Here is an 18,898-nt window from a genome sequence, read left to right on the forward strand (position 1 = left end):
AATGATAGAAGGTACAGAATGAGAACAACAAAACGAGACAAACAACCAAAATAAACAATAAGAGAAACCACTCAACATATTCAAACATCTCGCATTGTTCTACATCTAAAGCATAAGCAAACGTTCCATTCTTGACACTATCAACTATCCTTACTCTTAAGAAAAGCTCAGACAACACACTTCCATAAGGAATAAGAAAGGTTGTCTGACTTCTAGAAGCCAGAATTGGTTCTATGTGATAGTTAAAGATAGTCTTTGGAAGGTTGTCTTTGGAAGGTTGGTGCAGATGTTGAATACAAGAAAATACAGAAAATGCTTGTCTTAATCTGTGAGAAATTCTATGTTTGTTTCCCTTGGATGAAGGTTTAACAATATTGCTTGATGCTAGACTCTTGCAAAAGGACGAAGAGCCGATGGACAAGAGGATCCACTAACTCGATTGAACTTGTCAAGAAAAATAAGACTCAGGGATTCAACAATTTTTTTGTTAAAACGATAGTCTTCCACAAACGAGCCAACATCATTACACCCTATTGCATCAACAATAGAGGTTCATGTGATTCTTATTGGATGGATAGACACAAAAAATGAATTTTGTTTCCATCAAATGTAACAGATGCATTAATCCATAAATATTTAACTAGATTTGAAAAAATGGGTGCATTCAGTATAGCGAAATAATTTTCCCATCCTTGTGTTTGTACATTATTTAAGATATCAAAACCTTGAGATTTCCGCTTGATCATGTTGATAGTCTTTTCAGCAATCACAGACAAAAGTTGTTCTTCACCTTGGAAAGTGAGATGAATAGGAAAAATAGATGTTGAGGATGAAAATGTGAGGGGAGTGAAGAGATATAAATAGAAGGAAAAGGAAGTGAAAACAACCTGCAAAAAAGATTTGATTTGGATAATTATCCAACTCGAGACACTCAAAAGGATTTAATGATTAGAGATAGAGAGAAAGAGAATTAAATATATCTGTTAATTTCAAGACAAGTGTCAGCAAGCTACGAAGCTTGTGAACAGAGTTATACAAGAACTTGGTAAAGCGTGCTACGATTCCTTATTTCCAAAGTTAACTTATACACAAAATGACAATCAACCGATAAACGAGATTCAGAAAAATGACTTTTGTCAGTTTTTTTGAATAAAATGTATACTTTGAAATGACAAGAACTAATGAAGTAAACTCTTTAGTTTCCATAGGACAACATTTTTTCAGAGGAAAAGATTCTTACCTAGGACATTTCTGATACATGAGAACTTCACTTTTTTAGAAGCCTCACATTCTAGAAGCGAACAAAATAAATAAATAAATACCTCAGAGTCTCATTTTTCAATTCTGAGAAGGTGAACATTCTAAAACTACATCTTTTTCATTCTGGACAAGACACCATGTTAAGGTTCTTCATAATGAAAACAAATCTATCTTCAGCAAGGGGTTTTGTAAAGATATCAGCCCATTAATGGTCAGTATCTATGATTTTTAAAGATAGAACTCCTTTCTGAACATAGTCTCGTATAAAGTGATGTTTAATTTCAATATGTTTAGCCCTAGAATGTAAGATGGGATTCTTGGATAAACAAATAGCAGAAGTGTTATCACAGAAGATAGGAATGTTACTCTCATATATATGGAAATCTTCAAGCTGAATTTTTATCCTAAGGATCTGAGTGCTACATCCAGGAGCATAAATGTACTTGAATTCTGTGGTTGAGAGTGCTATTGTAGATTGCCTCTTACTGGACCATGAGATTAAATTACCTCTCAGAAACTGACAGCTTTCAGAAGTACTTTTTCTCTCTAGTCTGTCTCTAGCATAATCAGCATCACAATGACCTACTAACTTGTATTCACTTGATTTTCTATAACACAAACCAAAGTTAGTAGTACCTTTCAGATACCTAAAAATCCTCTTAACAACAGTTAAGTGAGATTCTCTAGGATCTAATTGGAAGTGAGCGCACAAGCATACACTGAAAAATATACCAGGTCTAGAACCAGAAAAATATAATAGAGAACCTATCACACCTTTGTACAACTTCTGATCAACCTTACCGCTTACCTCTTCTTTCTCAAGAATGCAGGTAGGGTGCATGTGGGTCTTTTCCGTCTTACATTTTTATAAATCAAATTTCTTCAGAAGTCCCTTGGTGTACTTGCTCTAGTGAACGAAGGTCTCTTTTAGGCCTTAATTGATTTGAATTCCCAAACAGATCTTGAGTTCCCCCAACACACTCATATCGAATTCTGCCTGCATAGACTTAGAGAATATCTTGCACAAAGTGGCATTAGCAGAACCAAATATAATATCATCAACATATACTTGAACTACCAAATTTCATTTTTGAAGGACTTATAAAACAAGGTGGTATCAACCTTTCCTCTGGTGAAATCATTTTCTAAAAGAAAATTGCTTAATCTTTCATACCAAGCTCTATGAGCTTGTTTCACACCATAAAATAATTTCTTGAGTTTAAAAACGTAATCTGGGTTTTAATGATTTTCAAAACCAGGGGTTGGTGAACATACACTTCCTGTATTATGTAGTCATTCAGAAATGCACTTTTAACATAAATTTGATACAAGATGATATTATGATTAACGACAAATGAAATTAAGATACGAATAGACTATAACATGGAGACTGGTGCAAAGTTTTATGTATAGTTAATCCCTTCTTGTTGACTATAGCCTTGTGCAACCAGTCAAGCCTTATTTCTTACCACTTCTACTCTTTCGTTGAGTTTGTTTCTGAAGACCCACTTGGTTCAAATCACATGAGTTCCTTTGGGTCTGGGAAAAAAATCCCACACATCATTAATTGAGAATTGATTGAGCTCTTCTTGCATTGCCCACAATCCATTATGTGTTAAAAAACGCTTCATCTACAGACACATGTTCTAAGAGGGACACCAAACCCAGAAGATTTTGTTCAGAAGGTTTGAAGGAGTATCTGGTTATGACTGGTTTAGTCTTGTCACCCAGAATCAATTCTTCAGAATTTGATGATCTCTGTATGTGCTTCCTCATATGAGTCTTAGCTTCAATAACTTCTAGTTGAATATCTTCAAATTCCTTTACCTCTTGTTCTTCTGTAACACTTTCATTAACTTCAGAGCCTGAGTAGGTAGTCTCAAGATGTGCAAATTTTTTAACTAGCTTTTACTTTTTAGGGTCAAGCTTATCATAGAATCTAACATGAATTGATTCTTCAACAATACATGTTTCAGTGTTGTATACTCTAAAGCCTTTTGAGCATTTATAGTATCTTAACATGATACATTTATGTGTTTTCGAATCAAACTTGTTAAGATTCTCCTTAGTGTTCAGAATAAAACAACTACACCCAAATAGATGAAAATATGAAATATTGGGTTTATTATTATTCCACAATTCATAAGGAGTGTTTCCCAGAATAGGTTTAATGGAGACTCTGTTCTGAATATAACAATCTATGTTAACTGCCTCTGCCTAGAAGTGTTTTCCCATGTTAGTCTCATTGATCATGGTTCTTGCCATCTCTTGCAAAGTCCTATTCTTATTATCTACAACTCCATTTTGTTGTGGAGTTCTAGGGCAGGAGAAATCATGGGAAATGTCATTCTCATCAAACTGCTTCTCAAACTGTTTGTTTTCTAACTCTCCACCATGATCACTTCTAACTTTGACAATTTTAGAGTTCTTTTCATTTTGCACTTAAGTACAGAAGGTAGTGAACAGAGAATGTGACTCATCCTTATTTCTTGGAAATTTAACCCAAGTCCATCTGATGTAGTCATCAACAATGACTAATCCATACTTATTACCATTGAAAGAAGAATTTTTCACTGGTTCAAACATGTCAATGTGCAAAAGCTCGAAAAGCCTAAAGTTAGAATCAAAATTCTTTGCCTTAAACGAAGTTTCTGAAAACTTGACTTTCTAACATGCTTCACCAAGAGCCTCTGAAGAGAAATTCATATTAGGAAGGCCTTTGACTAAATTAAGCTTGTTCAGCTCAGAAATCCTTCTCATGCTAACATGGTCAATCGTCTATGCCACGTCCATTGCTTTTCGTTAACAGACATAAGACATTTTAAGTTTTTCTCTTTAAGATCAGAAAGTCTAATATTATAGATGTTATTCTTCCTCTTGCCATCGAATAAGATAGACCCATCCTTCTTACTAATAACTTTACAAAAGTTTTGATTAAATATTATATCACAATTATTGTCACTTAATTAACTTATGGACAATAAGTTATGCATTAATCCATCAACAAGCAAATAGAAGGGAGAGAACCATTACCAATTGTTCTAGAGCCTATGATCTTTCCTTTATGATCACCTCTGAAACCTACGACATCTCCAAGCTAAAGTTCCGGGATTTGGAACATATGCCTTCTTCCCATGATGTATCTCGAGCAACCAGAGTTAAGGTACCATGACTGGTGTCTTAACTTTACTGCTAAAGATATCTGCAACATGGATTATCTTCTTCTTAGGTACCCATAACTTCTTGGGTCCTTTCTTGTTAGTGTTCCAAGAGTTTTTAACAACTTTGGGTTTAGGAACAAAATAAACCTATTTGCAAGAATTAAATTAACGGGGTGTAGCTATTGGTGTTACCTTGGGTTTAGGAGGAGGTTTTTCCTTCGGCAAAAAACCAGCCTAAATAAAATGAGAATTGAGCACATTTGGTTTATCTTCTTTTACAAAATTAGATTCTTTATCTGAATCATAACCAATGCCTCTAGTCTCGTTTCTACTAACGTCAAAGATCATCGAAGCCATAATGCTTCTTCCTAGGCTTCTAGCTAGAAATGTTTGGAAAGGCTTGTCATACTTTTTATAACATCATCAGTACTCTTAGAAGCTTCTAGAGGAATTTCCTTCTCAAGATTAGAACTCATACTTTTGAGAGCAGAGTTTTCATCCATAAGAAAAAAATTTCTTCATTCAAGATGGAGAATTATTCCTTAAGCTTAATGTGTTCTTCAGAAACAGATTCATGGACCTTTTTCAATTCCTTGAATTTGATCCGAACTTCCTGATGTTTTCCATAATCTCAAATAAAGGATAAGCTAAAACAGAACGAGATATGTCACAAAAAACCTATTCTATGTCTGAGTTAGATTTTGATTATACTTTTGATTGGATCAAAACCCTGAACTATAATTTCTTCAAGATTAAAATAACCTTCAATGATAACAACCAACAAATTCTCCATATCCAAGAAGGTTCAAGAGATTATCTCAGGAGACGAAAATTTGAAAACAAAAAGAAGAAATGAAAGATTAATTTTGAAAATAAGAGAGATGGGTTCTTAAATACATATTTAGGAGTAATGCAGGACAACTGTCTTTGTTGATGGTTTACTCTAGATCAATCTTTAAGTAATTCTAAACAATTGAAAAGTACAAAAGGCGCAAGGATTTAAAAACACTTTTAAAATATTGGAAAAGACAGGAAACAACAGAAGATGACCGAGAGAGTATAATACATAATATTAAAGAGTCACACATCATTACCTAAAACTTTTTAACATTCTAGCAGTTGATACATAAAAAAAATTATCAGAGGTATGAAGTTACAGGCGTCATCACATTGTTTCACACTTAAATTTAGTTAGTGTTAAATAATCCATCTTAAGTTATGGTGTCTGAAGTACTTCATAAGTTATAGGATTTCATCTAAGTTAGATTATCAGACTCTTACTGAAACCATTTCTTTAATCAATCAGACGACAATACTTGGTCCAGAAACAATTTAAAAGAAAATTGTTCTATGAAAATTGATTGGATCATTTATAAAAACAAGCATAAGTGATAACAGTTTAGTTTCCACACAACTGACAATCATATTGCTGATATATTAGTTAGAGTATTTGTGAGTGATTGTCAGTAGCTGAGATGAATTCTATGTCTACTACAGACATAATAAAAAAGTACTTAGTCCTTTTCTTAGCTTTGAAATCTTTGGTTTTTACCAATAAATTGGTAGTTCCCATAAGTGGACTTTTCACAATTCAATTCCAAGCAAAGTTAGTAACATACCATCCAACCAGTTGAACTTATCAGATGCTACAAGATTCCCTTATCTATTAAGTAAACATTTTCTAGAGTCTGATTGATGTTCTACTCACAAAAATACACTTCATAATATAATAGACTTGGCAGGTGATAGGTTAAGTAAAAGAACATACATCTTGAAGGAGCTTTTGATGCCTTTTTGATGCAAGCCTCCTTGAATGTTCTGATAACATAAATTTTGCAGGAGTTTCTTTCAAGACCTATTGTGATAAAGCTTTGAAGAGCTACCTCATGCTCATATAAAGTTTTATTAGAATCTTTATCTAAGAGATTATTATGATCTTTTTCAAGAGATTCAAATTTGTTTTGATACATTTTTAATTCTTTTTTCAAAAGATCATGATCTCTCTTTCAGATTTCCATCTGCCTTATTTTATCTTTGCAATGACTCATGAGGTCTTGAATAAAGGAAATAATATCATAACGAGATATGTTAGAAAATACCTCATTTTCTTCGTTTGATTTTGAACCAGAGCAAGATTCAAATTCTACATCACATAATGTGAAATCCATCAACGCCGAATTTTCTTCTCCTTCATCTTTGTCAGAACTTCCTTCATTATCAAGTTTATCCCATGTTGCCTTGAGACTCTTGTTGAATTTGTTTCTTAAGTTGTCCTTCTAGAAGCTTCCTTTATTTGACTTCTACTTTAGTAGATTAGGACAATTAGTTCTGAAGTGACCAGGCTTGTTGCTATCGTAGCAATTCTGAGGCCACTGCTTCTACCAAATAATCTCTTGTTCCTTTTGGACAGATGTTGAAATATCTTAATGATAAATGTCATTTTCACATCATTTGAGTTATCATCAGAAACTCCTTCATCAGAAGCTTCTTCTAATTTGCTGATTCTTGAGGTTTTGAAATTTTTACCACTAGATTTCTCAGCAGCATATTTTAGAGCCAATGATTTAGACAACTTCACAGGCTCTTTTCCACAGCTCCATTTCATGGCTATGAAGGTTGCTGATAAGAATTTCAAGGCTTAAGGTATTCAGGTCTTTAACTTCCTTAATAGTTGTAAATTTAGGTCTAAATCATAGAGGAAGACTCCCTAGAATCTTCTTGACATGATCTGCGGAAGTATAACCCTTGTTTAAAACTAGAAGGTCTGATACAAGAACTTGAAACCTGGAGAACATGGTTTCAATTTATTCATCATCCATCATTTTAAAGAGTTCATACTGGTGAACCAAAATATTTTCCTTAGCTTCTTTCACCTACTAATTACCTTCATAGGTAGCACATAATGATTCAAAGATAGTCATGGCAGTTGACTTATCTATCTTTATGTATTCATAGTGAGGTAGAGCATCAACAATAATACCTCTTACTCTGTGGTATTTTCTGTACACTTTCTTTTGAGCTGGTGTGAGAACTTTTCTATTAGCAACCATTCCCACCCTATTTACTTGATTATCAATGCCATCCTCAAGGATATCCCATAGCTCATTATCAAGCCAAAGGATGTATGTGTACATTTTGCTTTTCCACCATTCAAAGTGAGTTGAATCACCACTGAATGCAGGTGGTTTAGCAGAATAGTGACTTTTTCAAAAGCACTATAATAATGTGGAATACTAGTGCTAGTAACATGACTATCATCAGTATCTCTCATCTAGTATACTTTTCTCTTCAGGAATATTTTCTGCACCACTATTAAGTGTTAAGCACAGACCGTGCTCTGATGCCAATTGAAGGTGAGAAAAATACAAAAGGGGGTTGAATTGTGTATATGATAATTATTTCTTTTTGAAACAACAGCTTATGAATCTGACCAAGCTCAGATTCTAAGCTAGAGTATACAGTAGTGGAATAATTTAAAATGCATAAGCAATAAGTAAATCACACACAACAATTATCCTGGTTCCTCTATAACAAGAGTAGGCTAGTCCCCTTGTCACATAAGAGTTTTCACTATAATCAGAACCTGATTACAATTTGCTAAGACACACCAGTCTAAGACTTCATGCTCAATATCACAAGAAAGAGACTTCTTGCCTAAACTAACTATTCAGGACTTCCTGCTCAATCACACTAGAAAGAGACTTCTTTGCCTAAGCCAACTGTTCATGACTTCCTTTCTCAATCACACTAGAAAGAGACTTTAGGGCCTTAACCAACTGTTCAGGACTTCCTTGCTCAATCACACTAGCAAGAGACTTCTTTGCATAAACCAAATGTTGAGTACTTCCTTACTCTATCACAATAGAAAGAGACTTCTTTTCCTAAACCAACTGTTCAGGACTTCCTTACTCAAACACTAAGTCTGAGACTTTTATAAAGTCTAGAAAAAATGCTTAGGATTACAACAAGATGTACATGATATACAATCAGAGGTATACAATAATACAACATACGCAAAAACCTTGGTTCTCGAGATTTATAAGATATACAAGTGTAAGAAACTCTCAAGACTATGTGCAACCACAACAACTATGGGCATAAGCTAAGAGAGCGAAACAATTTTTGTTCTTGTTGCGTCTTCTTGTTGTATTATCTTGTTACTTATTTTGAATCCTCTAATCCTCTTATAGAGAGAACAAAAGAGATGTTGGAAGATTTCTTGCATAAGTGTCTTTGGTGAAGAAACAGTTTCCAAGAGAGAGATGTTGGAGATGGTACGAAGAGGATCATCATCTTCTGAATAATTTATTTATCCATTGTGTCTTTCTCAAGTAAGATGTTCATACGCATGCTGGAGTAGACTGAAGAAATCATGTCAACCTTCCTTGAGCCTTGTGCTAAAATCTCTAGTTGACTTTCTCCATAATTCTGGCAGCTTGATAAGATAGAGTTGTTTTAGCACAGAGTACAGAAAAGTGAATATTTGTACTGTGTTTCGAGCAATGCGCTTGTGTAAGAACAAGATTTGTTTAGGCAATAAGTCTCTATGTTTTGACGATAACAACCATATATTTTGTATGTAACAATTTAGTTTCTAATAGTTTTCTTGAGTGTGCATATATTATGTTCAAGGACATCTGGATTGTTGTCCGCAAAGAATCATCAGAAATAAGTAAGGAAACTCATAAATACTATTTGCTGTTGAATGATCCTCAGAAGAAGTTATTGTGCACTTGTCAACAAGCTGGTGCTTTAGAAGTCACAAGTAATTATAAGGAGTCAAAGTCAGAACTAGTACTCTAACATCAGAAATCAGCATGCAAGATCGAGCTTTTAAGCATAAATTAGAAGCTAAAATTTGTCCATCAGAAAAGATGCTGCTTATATCTTTGAAGACAAAGTCGAAGATTTTGAATACTGATCAGATACATTAGAAGTCATGTTAAGCATATGAAGATCAGATTCAAGGATGTACTGAAGATCAGAGGGGAAGTTTCAAGAATCAGAAGTGCATTCATCAAAGGAAGAACTCGTTTTCAGATTGGCTGCTATCTTAATATCTGGAAAACAAGGTTCTTACCTTAAGGACTCTAAAAAAAACTGGACAAGCTAAATTGTCACAAATCACCTCCAGATCAGAACTCAAGTATCGTTCCTTCAAAAGAGCTTCTGCTATCAATTTTGATAAACGAGACTCTAACTCTCATAAGATAATGATTCTACTCTTCATTCAAAGTAGTTTCTGAACTACACATCAAAATTATTATCAGGAAGAAGAAGACAAGTTAATCTCCTCCAAGCTTACTACTTCAAAATTAGAAGTACATTAATTGAGGATAAGATCAAAGAAAGAATAAATTAGTACAAATGTACATCACAACCACTTCAACCAGATGTATGTACTATTTCTCTGAAGCTGTCTCCCACACTTCAAGCTACAGGACAAAAGAAAGTACAATTAACAGAAAAAACTTGATTCTATCCGTTGGGAACTAGATGTTGGAATTTAAAAGACCTTCTTAACCTTCAAAGTCTCTTTTGAGAATTATATAAGAAGATCAAATCATCCAACAAAATGTGATGACACTGGCAATGCCTATGTTGTTCATATCACATCTATGTGTAGCTTCTGATGCCGCTGGTATCGCTACAAAAATAGATGTCACAGTATGTTCATACTGCTATAACGGTTGTTATCGTTGTAGTTGTTAATTGTGATTTGGTTTGAAATGGAACTCAACCAACACAGATTAACATGAACATACTGATGAAGAAGATGACTATGCTAACAAGCTGATATCAAGAAGCATATGTCAGAATGAGAAGCTGAAGCACACACCAATCAAAATGCTATTGGGAAATTTAGTTGTTTCTAAAGCCTAAATTTTTTATGCCGAAGATGATCAGAAGAAGAAGATTCTTCAAGATGCCATTCAACTATCAACAGATGCATCTTGAAAGAAATCAGAAGAAGCAAGGAGTTGTTGCTCGGAACTTGCTCAAAGAAGATGAAGAAGAAGACCACTACAAGATGCTACCCAACTTTATATCATATACATATTTGTAGAACAATGTAATTCACACTATAGTTGTTGCTCGTATAGTGTTTTAGGTCTAGGATTCTTCATGTAAATTGTTTTAACACATGAGTTGTTGCTCGGAAATGTGTTAAATAATTTATGCTTAATTTAGTGTTTACATCCAGCTTGTGTAGAAGCATTATACTGTAAGCAAACCTTTACCAACTGAATGTTGATTTTTCCTTGAGCGAGCGAGTGAAGGTCAAAAGCTTGAGAATATAGTGGTTGCGGTCATTGTGGGAAATCCTCTTAGATGACCGGGTGAAGGTCAGGAATCTAAAGGGGTCAATGAATGTTATATCTGTGGATCAGATCACTGAACAATTCATTGTTGGTGAGTCACAAGTGGTTCTTGTGCAAGGTTGTTAGTCACAATCGGAGGTTTGTGCAAGGAACAATGAATGTTATATTTGTGGGTCAGATCACTGAACAGTTCATTGTTGGCCAGTCACAAGTGATTCTTGTGCAATGGTGTCACAAACGTTGGTTTGTGCAGGGAACAATGAATGTTATATCTATTAACTCAGATCAAAAAACATGTCATTGGGTGTTAGTCACAAGGGTTGCCTGTGTAGGTCGTTAGTCACAAGGGTTGTTTGTTGTAGCGGTGAATTTGGTGAGACTAGAGTCATGGGAAGACTTAGCTCATTTTAAACAGAGTCGCCACCGCGCTTTATTGTTTCCAAAAAGGAATGGGTGAAAGAGCTAATAAAACCAACAGAAGTTTTTAAAATCAAAACTATTAAACTTATCAGAGTTCTGGCTACGGAGGGTTTGTTATACAAGGGGAAGGTTTTAAGTGTAACACCCTTTTTTACTACCCCAAAATATTTATCATATAATCAGATAATAGCATGCATATAATTCAAAAGGCGTCAAATCGATGTTTTTAGAAGAACAAAAAACCTTTGAAAAAAACTGACAGCATTTATCTACACAACACAATACACTTGGTCATTTCAATAACACTCAATATAAAATCACAATTTAACCTGGATATGCATTCACAGCGGAAGATATGATACTCATGTGATTCATAATGATTCATGTCCCATACCATGATCATACATCGACTAATGGTCTCAATTCAACATAAGACATAATCAAAAGGTTTGGCTTATAAGCCTCTCAAAATGACAAGTAACCAACAAATAAGTTCACAAGTCATAGCATAATACATGAGCAAATATAACATGAGTTCAATACACCTAGTCTACCCAATGTTACATGACCAGAGCATCGACTCACTACCTAGTCTCCAATAACCAAGGAAGAACCTCCAGCTAAGTGCCGCACGAGCTACTAAACTCCAGAACCTGCATGTCGCCAAATGAGGGCAACATTAAAACAGAAGGGTGAGAATACGAACCATTATGAAGAAAGTATAACGGAATACAATGGTTAAATTAATAATTCCAGAAGTTGATCACATCAAACATAGTTATATAAATAATAATAAGACAATATATATTTCACATGTTAACAAGTAAACAATAAGTACAAGGGGAATATCAATCCAATACCAATATTATATTCTCAATTATATACACAACTACAATGATCACATAGTCACGTATTTAACCAAACATATACTCAAACATCACTTATTTCAATTATCAACCTCATACACATGTCACAACACTATCAATGCACATAATCAACTATCACATAACTCTAATGTGACTCAATGCAAGATATGTGACGCTATGCATGTGGTACCGTAATGTGAACCCAATGTTTCACCGCTTTCCGATTCAATATCTAGAATCCAAGCCACGCTTCTGATTCGGACAAGACCAAAACCCACCAAACGTAAACATATAGTTTACCTCATCTGATTCACTCTAGAATCTAAGCCTCGCTTTTGTTTCAAAGCAACCACCTTTGTTTCAAGGCACACCATGACATGAATGTATGTACAATGTTAACAAACATATGCAATTAAGATCATCTCTACCATCTTAATATTTAGCATATCACAATAATCCACTCTATGAATTATCCACAATATTGTACACAACATTCTCATCACATAAGCATTATTCACATATAATAGTCAACACACAATTCCAATCCACCATTCCAATTAACACTATCACATGCTAACTCACAACTTGTCAATTATATAGAATTTACTCATCTTCATATTAAACCAATAAGCCATTAGGATTTATGCTACTTAATTATTCATAAAAGATTCTACCTTAGAACAATAATAGAACATATTCATGTGTCATTTCTATTAGGAGTCTACTGTTTTAATATAGCAATCAATTTCACCAAACTATAATTATTTACTAATTAATCTATAAAATCTATCAATTATATATTTCTAGTAATCAAGTATAATATTATCTCCCATTTTCATTGACAAAAGTTGAACAAGTAGTAGCCGAATGAATAAATGGAACAGGATACGTATTACATCCACAAACATAACATATACACATATTGAAATGGGACCTATGCCCTACAAAGGGGGTTGCCGTACGACACCCCTTTCTCCTTCACATTCAATGCCGCCGTCTAGAACTATGGCAGCATGAACAACATGGTTTGCTTCATGTTTAATTGCATAGATGATAGCTATTATTTAGTAGTCACTTCTATTAATAAAACAATATAGGGTGTTTCACGTGTTGATGTTCAGTAAGCTAGCATCATCGGCCCAATGAACTAATAAAGGAGAATAAACAAAATGGAACAAGCCACTTTTCTTTGGCCAATGGCTAGTAGACAAATAAATACACAAAACGAAACAAAAGGAAATGAAACAGGGCACATTATTAATTGACCCAGCTAACAACTGTAGCGAAATAATGAAGGGTTATGCACAGAACTCTTTTCCTAGTGTGCACGTTACAGTACCGCCTTGCAGCCATGATGTTCATCACTAAGGTCATATAGTGACATCATTCGGTGTCACCCATCACTACCCCACCCCCATTTTCGTTTCTTTAAAAAAATATGAATACAGGGTGTTTGTTCCAGTATTTAATCTTGGTTTCAAATCCAAATTTTTTACAAGTTTCAATATACTAACAGGAATTAAAACACATACTTTATAAGATTTAACTATGAACAAATATAATATGTTAATATAACAATTACCCCATTATACTAACCCACAATGATTAGGGATTCTCCCTCTTACCTCTTGATTTCTCCTCCAAAACCCTAGTTCCTCTTCTTGTTCCTCTCCTCCACTTCTATTCTTTAAACCAGAAAAATTAAAATGATGCTCCTACTCCTCATTTCCTCTCTTTCTATCTTTATTTATTATATTGGGCTTTAAGTATAATAACACCTCCTAATTGCTTATAACACCAATAAATAGGCCCAATTAATCTAACCCTCTAATAACATTAATTAACTCTATTAAACACAAATGCACTCAAGTTTAATTAATTAAATTAATAATTATATCTCATAACGGTTAAATAATTAATTAACACACCAAAGCGTATAAAATATTATAATAAAATAAATACTAAAAAAAACGGGCTGTTACAACTCTCCCCAACTTAAAAGATTTTCGGCCTCGAAAATTACCTCAAACAAACAACTCCGGATACAATTCCTTCATCTTATCCTCGAGTTCCCAAGTGATGTTGCCATCGGCGACTCCGCCCCATACTACTTTCACCAAAGCGATCTCCTTACCACAAAGCTTCCTCACTTCACGATCTTCAATTCGCATAGGTGTTGTATCAACCGTCAAATTATCTCTTACTTGCACATCATCCAACTGAACAACATGCGATGGATCTGCAATATATCTCCTCAATTGAGACACATGAAACACATCATGGAGATTAGAAAGAGACGGTGGCAACGCAATCTGATAAGCCACTTCACCCACCCTTTCCGAAATTTGGTAAGGACCAATAAAATGTGGCGTCAACTTACGCGACTTCAACGCTCTACCAACTCCCGTTATTGGCGTAACACGAAGAAACACATGATCATCCTTCTCAAACTCAAGAGCCTTCCTTCTCTTATCATGGTAACTCTTTTGGCGACTTTGAGAAGCCTTCATCTTCTCTTGAATCATCTTAATTTTATTCGTAGTCTCTTGAATCAATTCGGGTCCAACCACAACACTCTCTCCCGACTCATACCAACACAAAGGAGTTCTACACCTCCAACCATAAAGAGCTTCGAAAGGTGCCATTCCAATACTTGAATGGAAACTGTTGTTATAAGTAAACTCGATCAGAGGCAAGAAACTATCCCAATTTCCTCCTTGTTCTAAAACACAAGATCACAAAAGATCTTCAAGTGACTGAATAGTCCTCTCCGTTTGACCATCAGTTTGCGGATGATACGCTGAGCTCAAACGCAACTTCGTACCCAATGCACTTTGCAAACCTTCCCAAAATCTCGAAGTGAACCTCAGATCTCTATCCGAAACAATACTCGATGGAATACCATGCAAGCACATAATTCTCTCGATGTATAACTTAGCAAGTCTCTCCATTGAATAATCCATCCTCATCGGAATAAAATGAGCACATTTAGTTAACCGATCCACAATTACCCAAATCGCCTCACAATTAATCGATGTCCTCGGCAGACCAGAGACAAAATCCATGGAGATACTATCCCATTTCCACTCGGGAATAGATAACGGTTGCATCAAACCAGACGGTTTTTGATGTTCCATCTTTGACTTTTGACAAGTCAAACAAGAATACACAAATTCTGCTATGTCCTTCTTCATACCTTGCCACCAAAACATCTTCCTCAAATCTTGATACATTTTAGTAGCGCCAGGATGAATACTCAAACCACTTCTATATCCTTCCTCAAAAATCCTCTTTCTCAAGTCTGCAACATCTGGAACACAAACCCGATCACGACACCTCATAATACCATTCTCATCAATCCGAAAGTCACCACCTCTTCCTTGATTAATCAATGTGAATCGATCAACCAAGCCCAAATAAGATTTTTGTCCCTCTCGAATCTCATCTAAAATACCACTAGTAAGCTTCAACATACCAAGCTTCACACCACTAGAAGTATCTTCACATAACAAACTCAAGTCTCTAAATTGTTCCAACTATTCAAACTCTCGAACCATCAACATAGACATGTGCAATGACTTCCTACTCAATGCATCGGCTACAACATTCGCTTTACCAGGATGGTAATTTAAACCAAAATCATAGTCCTTCAAGAACTCCAATCATCTTCTTTGTCTCATATTCAACTCTTTCTGATCAAAGAAGTACTTCAAGCTCTTGTCATCACTAAACACATCAAACCTTGATCCAAACAAGTAATGTCTCCAAAGCTTTAACACAAATACCACAACTGCCAACAGGATAATTCCTCTCATGAACTTTGAGTTGCCCTGAAGCATAAGCTACAACTTGTCCTTTTTGCATTAGAACACCTCCTAATCCCAACAAAGAAGCATCACAGTATACCACGAAAGGTTCTAACAGATCCGGTAAAATCAAAATAGGAGCAGAAGTCAATCTTCTCTTGAGCTCTTGAAAATTTTCTTCACATTGCGAAATCCAAATAAAGGCTTGACCTTTTCTAGTCAACTGCGTCAACGGTAACGACAACTTAGAAAATCCCTCAATGAACTTCCTGTAATAACCAGCCAAACCAAGAAAACTTCTAATCTCAGCAACAGACTTAGGAGCTTCCCATTGAGATACAGCCTCAATCTTTGAAGGGTCAACAGAAATACCACCACTTGAAATCACATGCCCAAGAAAGCTTACTTCACTTAACCAAAACTCACATTTAGATAGCTTAGCAAACAACTTCTTCTCTTTCAACACGGATAAAATAACTCTCAAGTGCTCAACATGCTCTCCCTCACTCTTAGACTAAATCAAGATGTCATCAATGAATACCACAACAAACTTATCCAGATAGTCATGAAAGATTCTATTCATATACTCCATAAACACACCAGGTACATTAGTACACCAAACGGCATCATAGAGTATTCGTAATAACCATACCTCGTTCGAAAGGCAGTTTTCTGAATATCCTCAGTTCTAACACGAATCTGATGATACCCAGACCTCAAATCAATCTTGCTAAACACACATGCTCCAACCAACTGATCCATCAAGTCATCGATTCTCGGAAGTGGATATCGGTTCTTAATCGTCACTTTGTTCAATTGTCTATAATCAACACATAATCTCATCGAACCTTCTTTCTTCTTGACCAATAGAACAGGTGCACCCCACGGTGATACACTAGGACGAATAAATCTCTTCTCAAGCAAATCTTCTAGTTGACTCTTCAACTCTTTCAACTCAGAAGCAGACATCTTATATGGAGCCATCGATACAGGACTAGTTCCAGGAACTAAATCAATCGAAAACTCGACTTCTCGTTCCAGTGGTAAATCAATTATATCATCAGGAAATACCTCCGCAAATTCACAAACTATAGGCAATTCCTCAATGGTTCTCTTCTCGCGCACATCTAAGGTTCTTAACAACATAAACAATTCAGCTCCATCTTGAACCTATTCATCAACTTTCTTAGCAGACAGGAACAAATCTTCTTTAATACAATTCTCAGGAAAGATGATCGTCTTATCAAAATAGTTGATATACACACGATTAAATTCCAACCAATTCATACCCAAAATCACATCAAGTTGTTCTAAAGGAAGACAAACTAAATCGATCCCAAAATCACTACCAAAGATACTCAATGGACAATTCAGACATGCATAAGAAGTAGAAACAGAACCCATAGCAGGTGTATCAATAACCATACTTCTACGCATATCAGATAATACAAGATTCAATCTCCTAGCACAATCCAAGGAAATGAAAGAATGTGTCGCACCGGTATCAATAATAGCAATCAAAGGTGTACCATTAATGAAGCATGTACCTTGAATTAGGCTCTCATCAGTAGTGGCTTCTGCACCAGACAATGCGAACACTTTTCCTTTTGCTTGCTCCTTCTTTGGTTTGTCACATTTTGTACTAACGTGGCCTTTATCTCCACAGTTGAAACAAGTCACATTCGAACCACCTCTATAATTAGTAGCTATGTGACCATACTTGCCACACTTGAAACAAGTAGTAACCTCTTTCTTGCACTCAGCAGCTTTATGACCCTTAACACCACATTTGAAGCACTTAAGTGGAGTAGAAGATCCTCCCCAACTTGGCTTCTTGCCAAAACCAGCTTGTTTCCTCTTGTCATCATACGGTTTCCCACGATCCTGATTCTTTCCTTTCAAACTCTAGTAGAGAGAAGCACTCTCTCTACTATCCTTATCATAAATCCGACTCTTGTTAACCAATTCAGTAAAATGGGTAATCTGTTGGTAACCAATAGCCTTCTTGATATCATGTCTCAAGCCATTCACAAACTTCAAACATTTAGACCTCTCAGCATTAGCAGTATTATAGTGGGGACAATACTTGATAAGCTCCTGAAATTTAGCAGCATAAACAGCAACAGTACCATTTCCTTGCTTCAACTCAAGGAATTCCACCTCTTTCTTCCCACGAAAATCTTCTGGAAAATAGTTCTCCAAGAAGACATCACGGAAAATATCCCAGGTAACCTCAATGCCATCTTCTTCAAACCTCTGAAGAGTGTTGTTCCACCAATCTTCAGCTTCCTTTCCTAGCATATGGGTACCAAACTGCACTTTCTGAGCATCAGTACAGTTCATAACTCTGAAGATCTTCTCAATCGCCTTCAGCCAAGCTTGAGCTTTATCAGGTTCATGTTTACCCTTAAAGACAGGAGGATTGTTCCTCTGGAATCTCCTTAAAGCACCGGTACTCATCATCATCCCCGTTCCGGTTACCAACATTCGCCTGAGGAATTTGACCAATAGCACCAGCCAACATCGTCAATGCCTCAGCAATAGCATCATCATTCCTGCCTGCAACCATCGTCCTAGACAACCAAACAACCAGTCAAACAGTATCGATCGTGTTAGATACACAAATCAAATACAACAAGATAAGAAAACATTAACGACTATTGACCAACTAGTCGACCATGCTCTGATACCACTAATGTAACACCCCTTTTTACTACCCCAAAATATTTATCATATAATTAGAGAATAGCATGCATATAATTCAAAAGGCGTCACATCGATGTTTTTAGAAGAACAAAAAACCTTTGAAAAAAAAACTGATAGCATTTATCTACACTACACAATACACCTGGTCATTTCAATAACACTCAATATAAAATCACAATTTAACCTGGAGATGCATTCACAAGCGGAAGATATGACACTCATGTGATTCATAATGATTCATGTCCCATACCATGATCATACATCGACTAATGGTCTCAATTCAACATAAGACATAATCAAAAGGTTTGGCTTATAAGCCTCTCAAAATGACAAGTAACCAACAAATAAGTTCACAA

The 18,898-nt window shown here is 35.4% G+C and overlaps 1 protein-coding gene across 1 annotated transcript; it reads right to left on the minus strand.

The window, feature by feature from the left end:
• Nucleotides 1-9,851: 9,851 nt before the first annotated feature.
• LOC131642626 (zinc finger protein GIS2-like) lies at nucleotides 9,852-18,323 on the minus strand. Its single transcript, XM_058912851.1, has 4 exons — nucleotides 18,069-18,323; nucleotides 17,868-17,933; nucleotides 17,384-17,612; nucleotides 9,852-9,856 (listed from the first exon to the last, which is right to left on the minus strand). The coding sequence occupies exons 1-4, from the start codon at nucleotides 18,321-18,323 to the stop codon at nucleotides 9,852-9,854; spliced, it is 555 nt and encodes a 184-aa protein (XP_058768834.1).
• Nucleotides 18,324-18,898: the final 575 nt, after the last annotated feature.

This window comes from Vicia villosa, unplaced genomic scaffold, assembly GCF_029867415.1.
Source record: "Vicia villosa cultivar HV-30 ecotype Madison, WI unplaced genomic scaffold, Vvil1.0 ctg.005456F_1_1, whole genome shotgun sequence".
Taxonomy (NCBI): domain Eukaryota; kingdom Viridiplantae; phylum Streptophyta; class Magnoliopsida; order Fabales; family Fabaceae; genus Vicia; species Vicia villosa.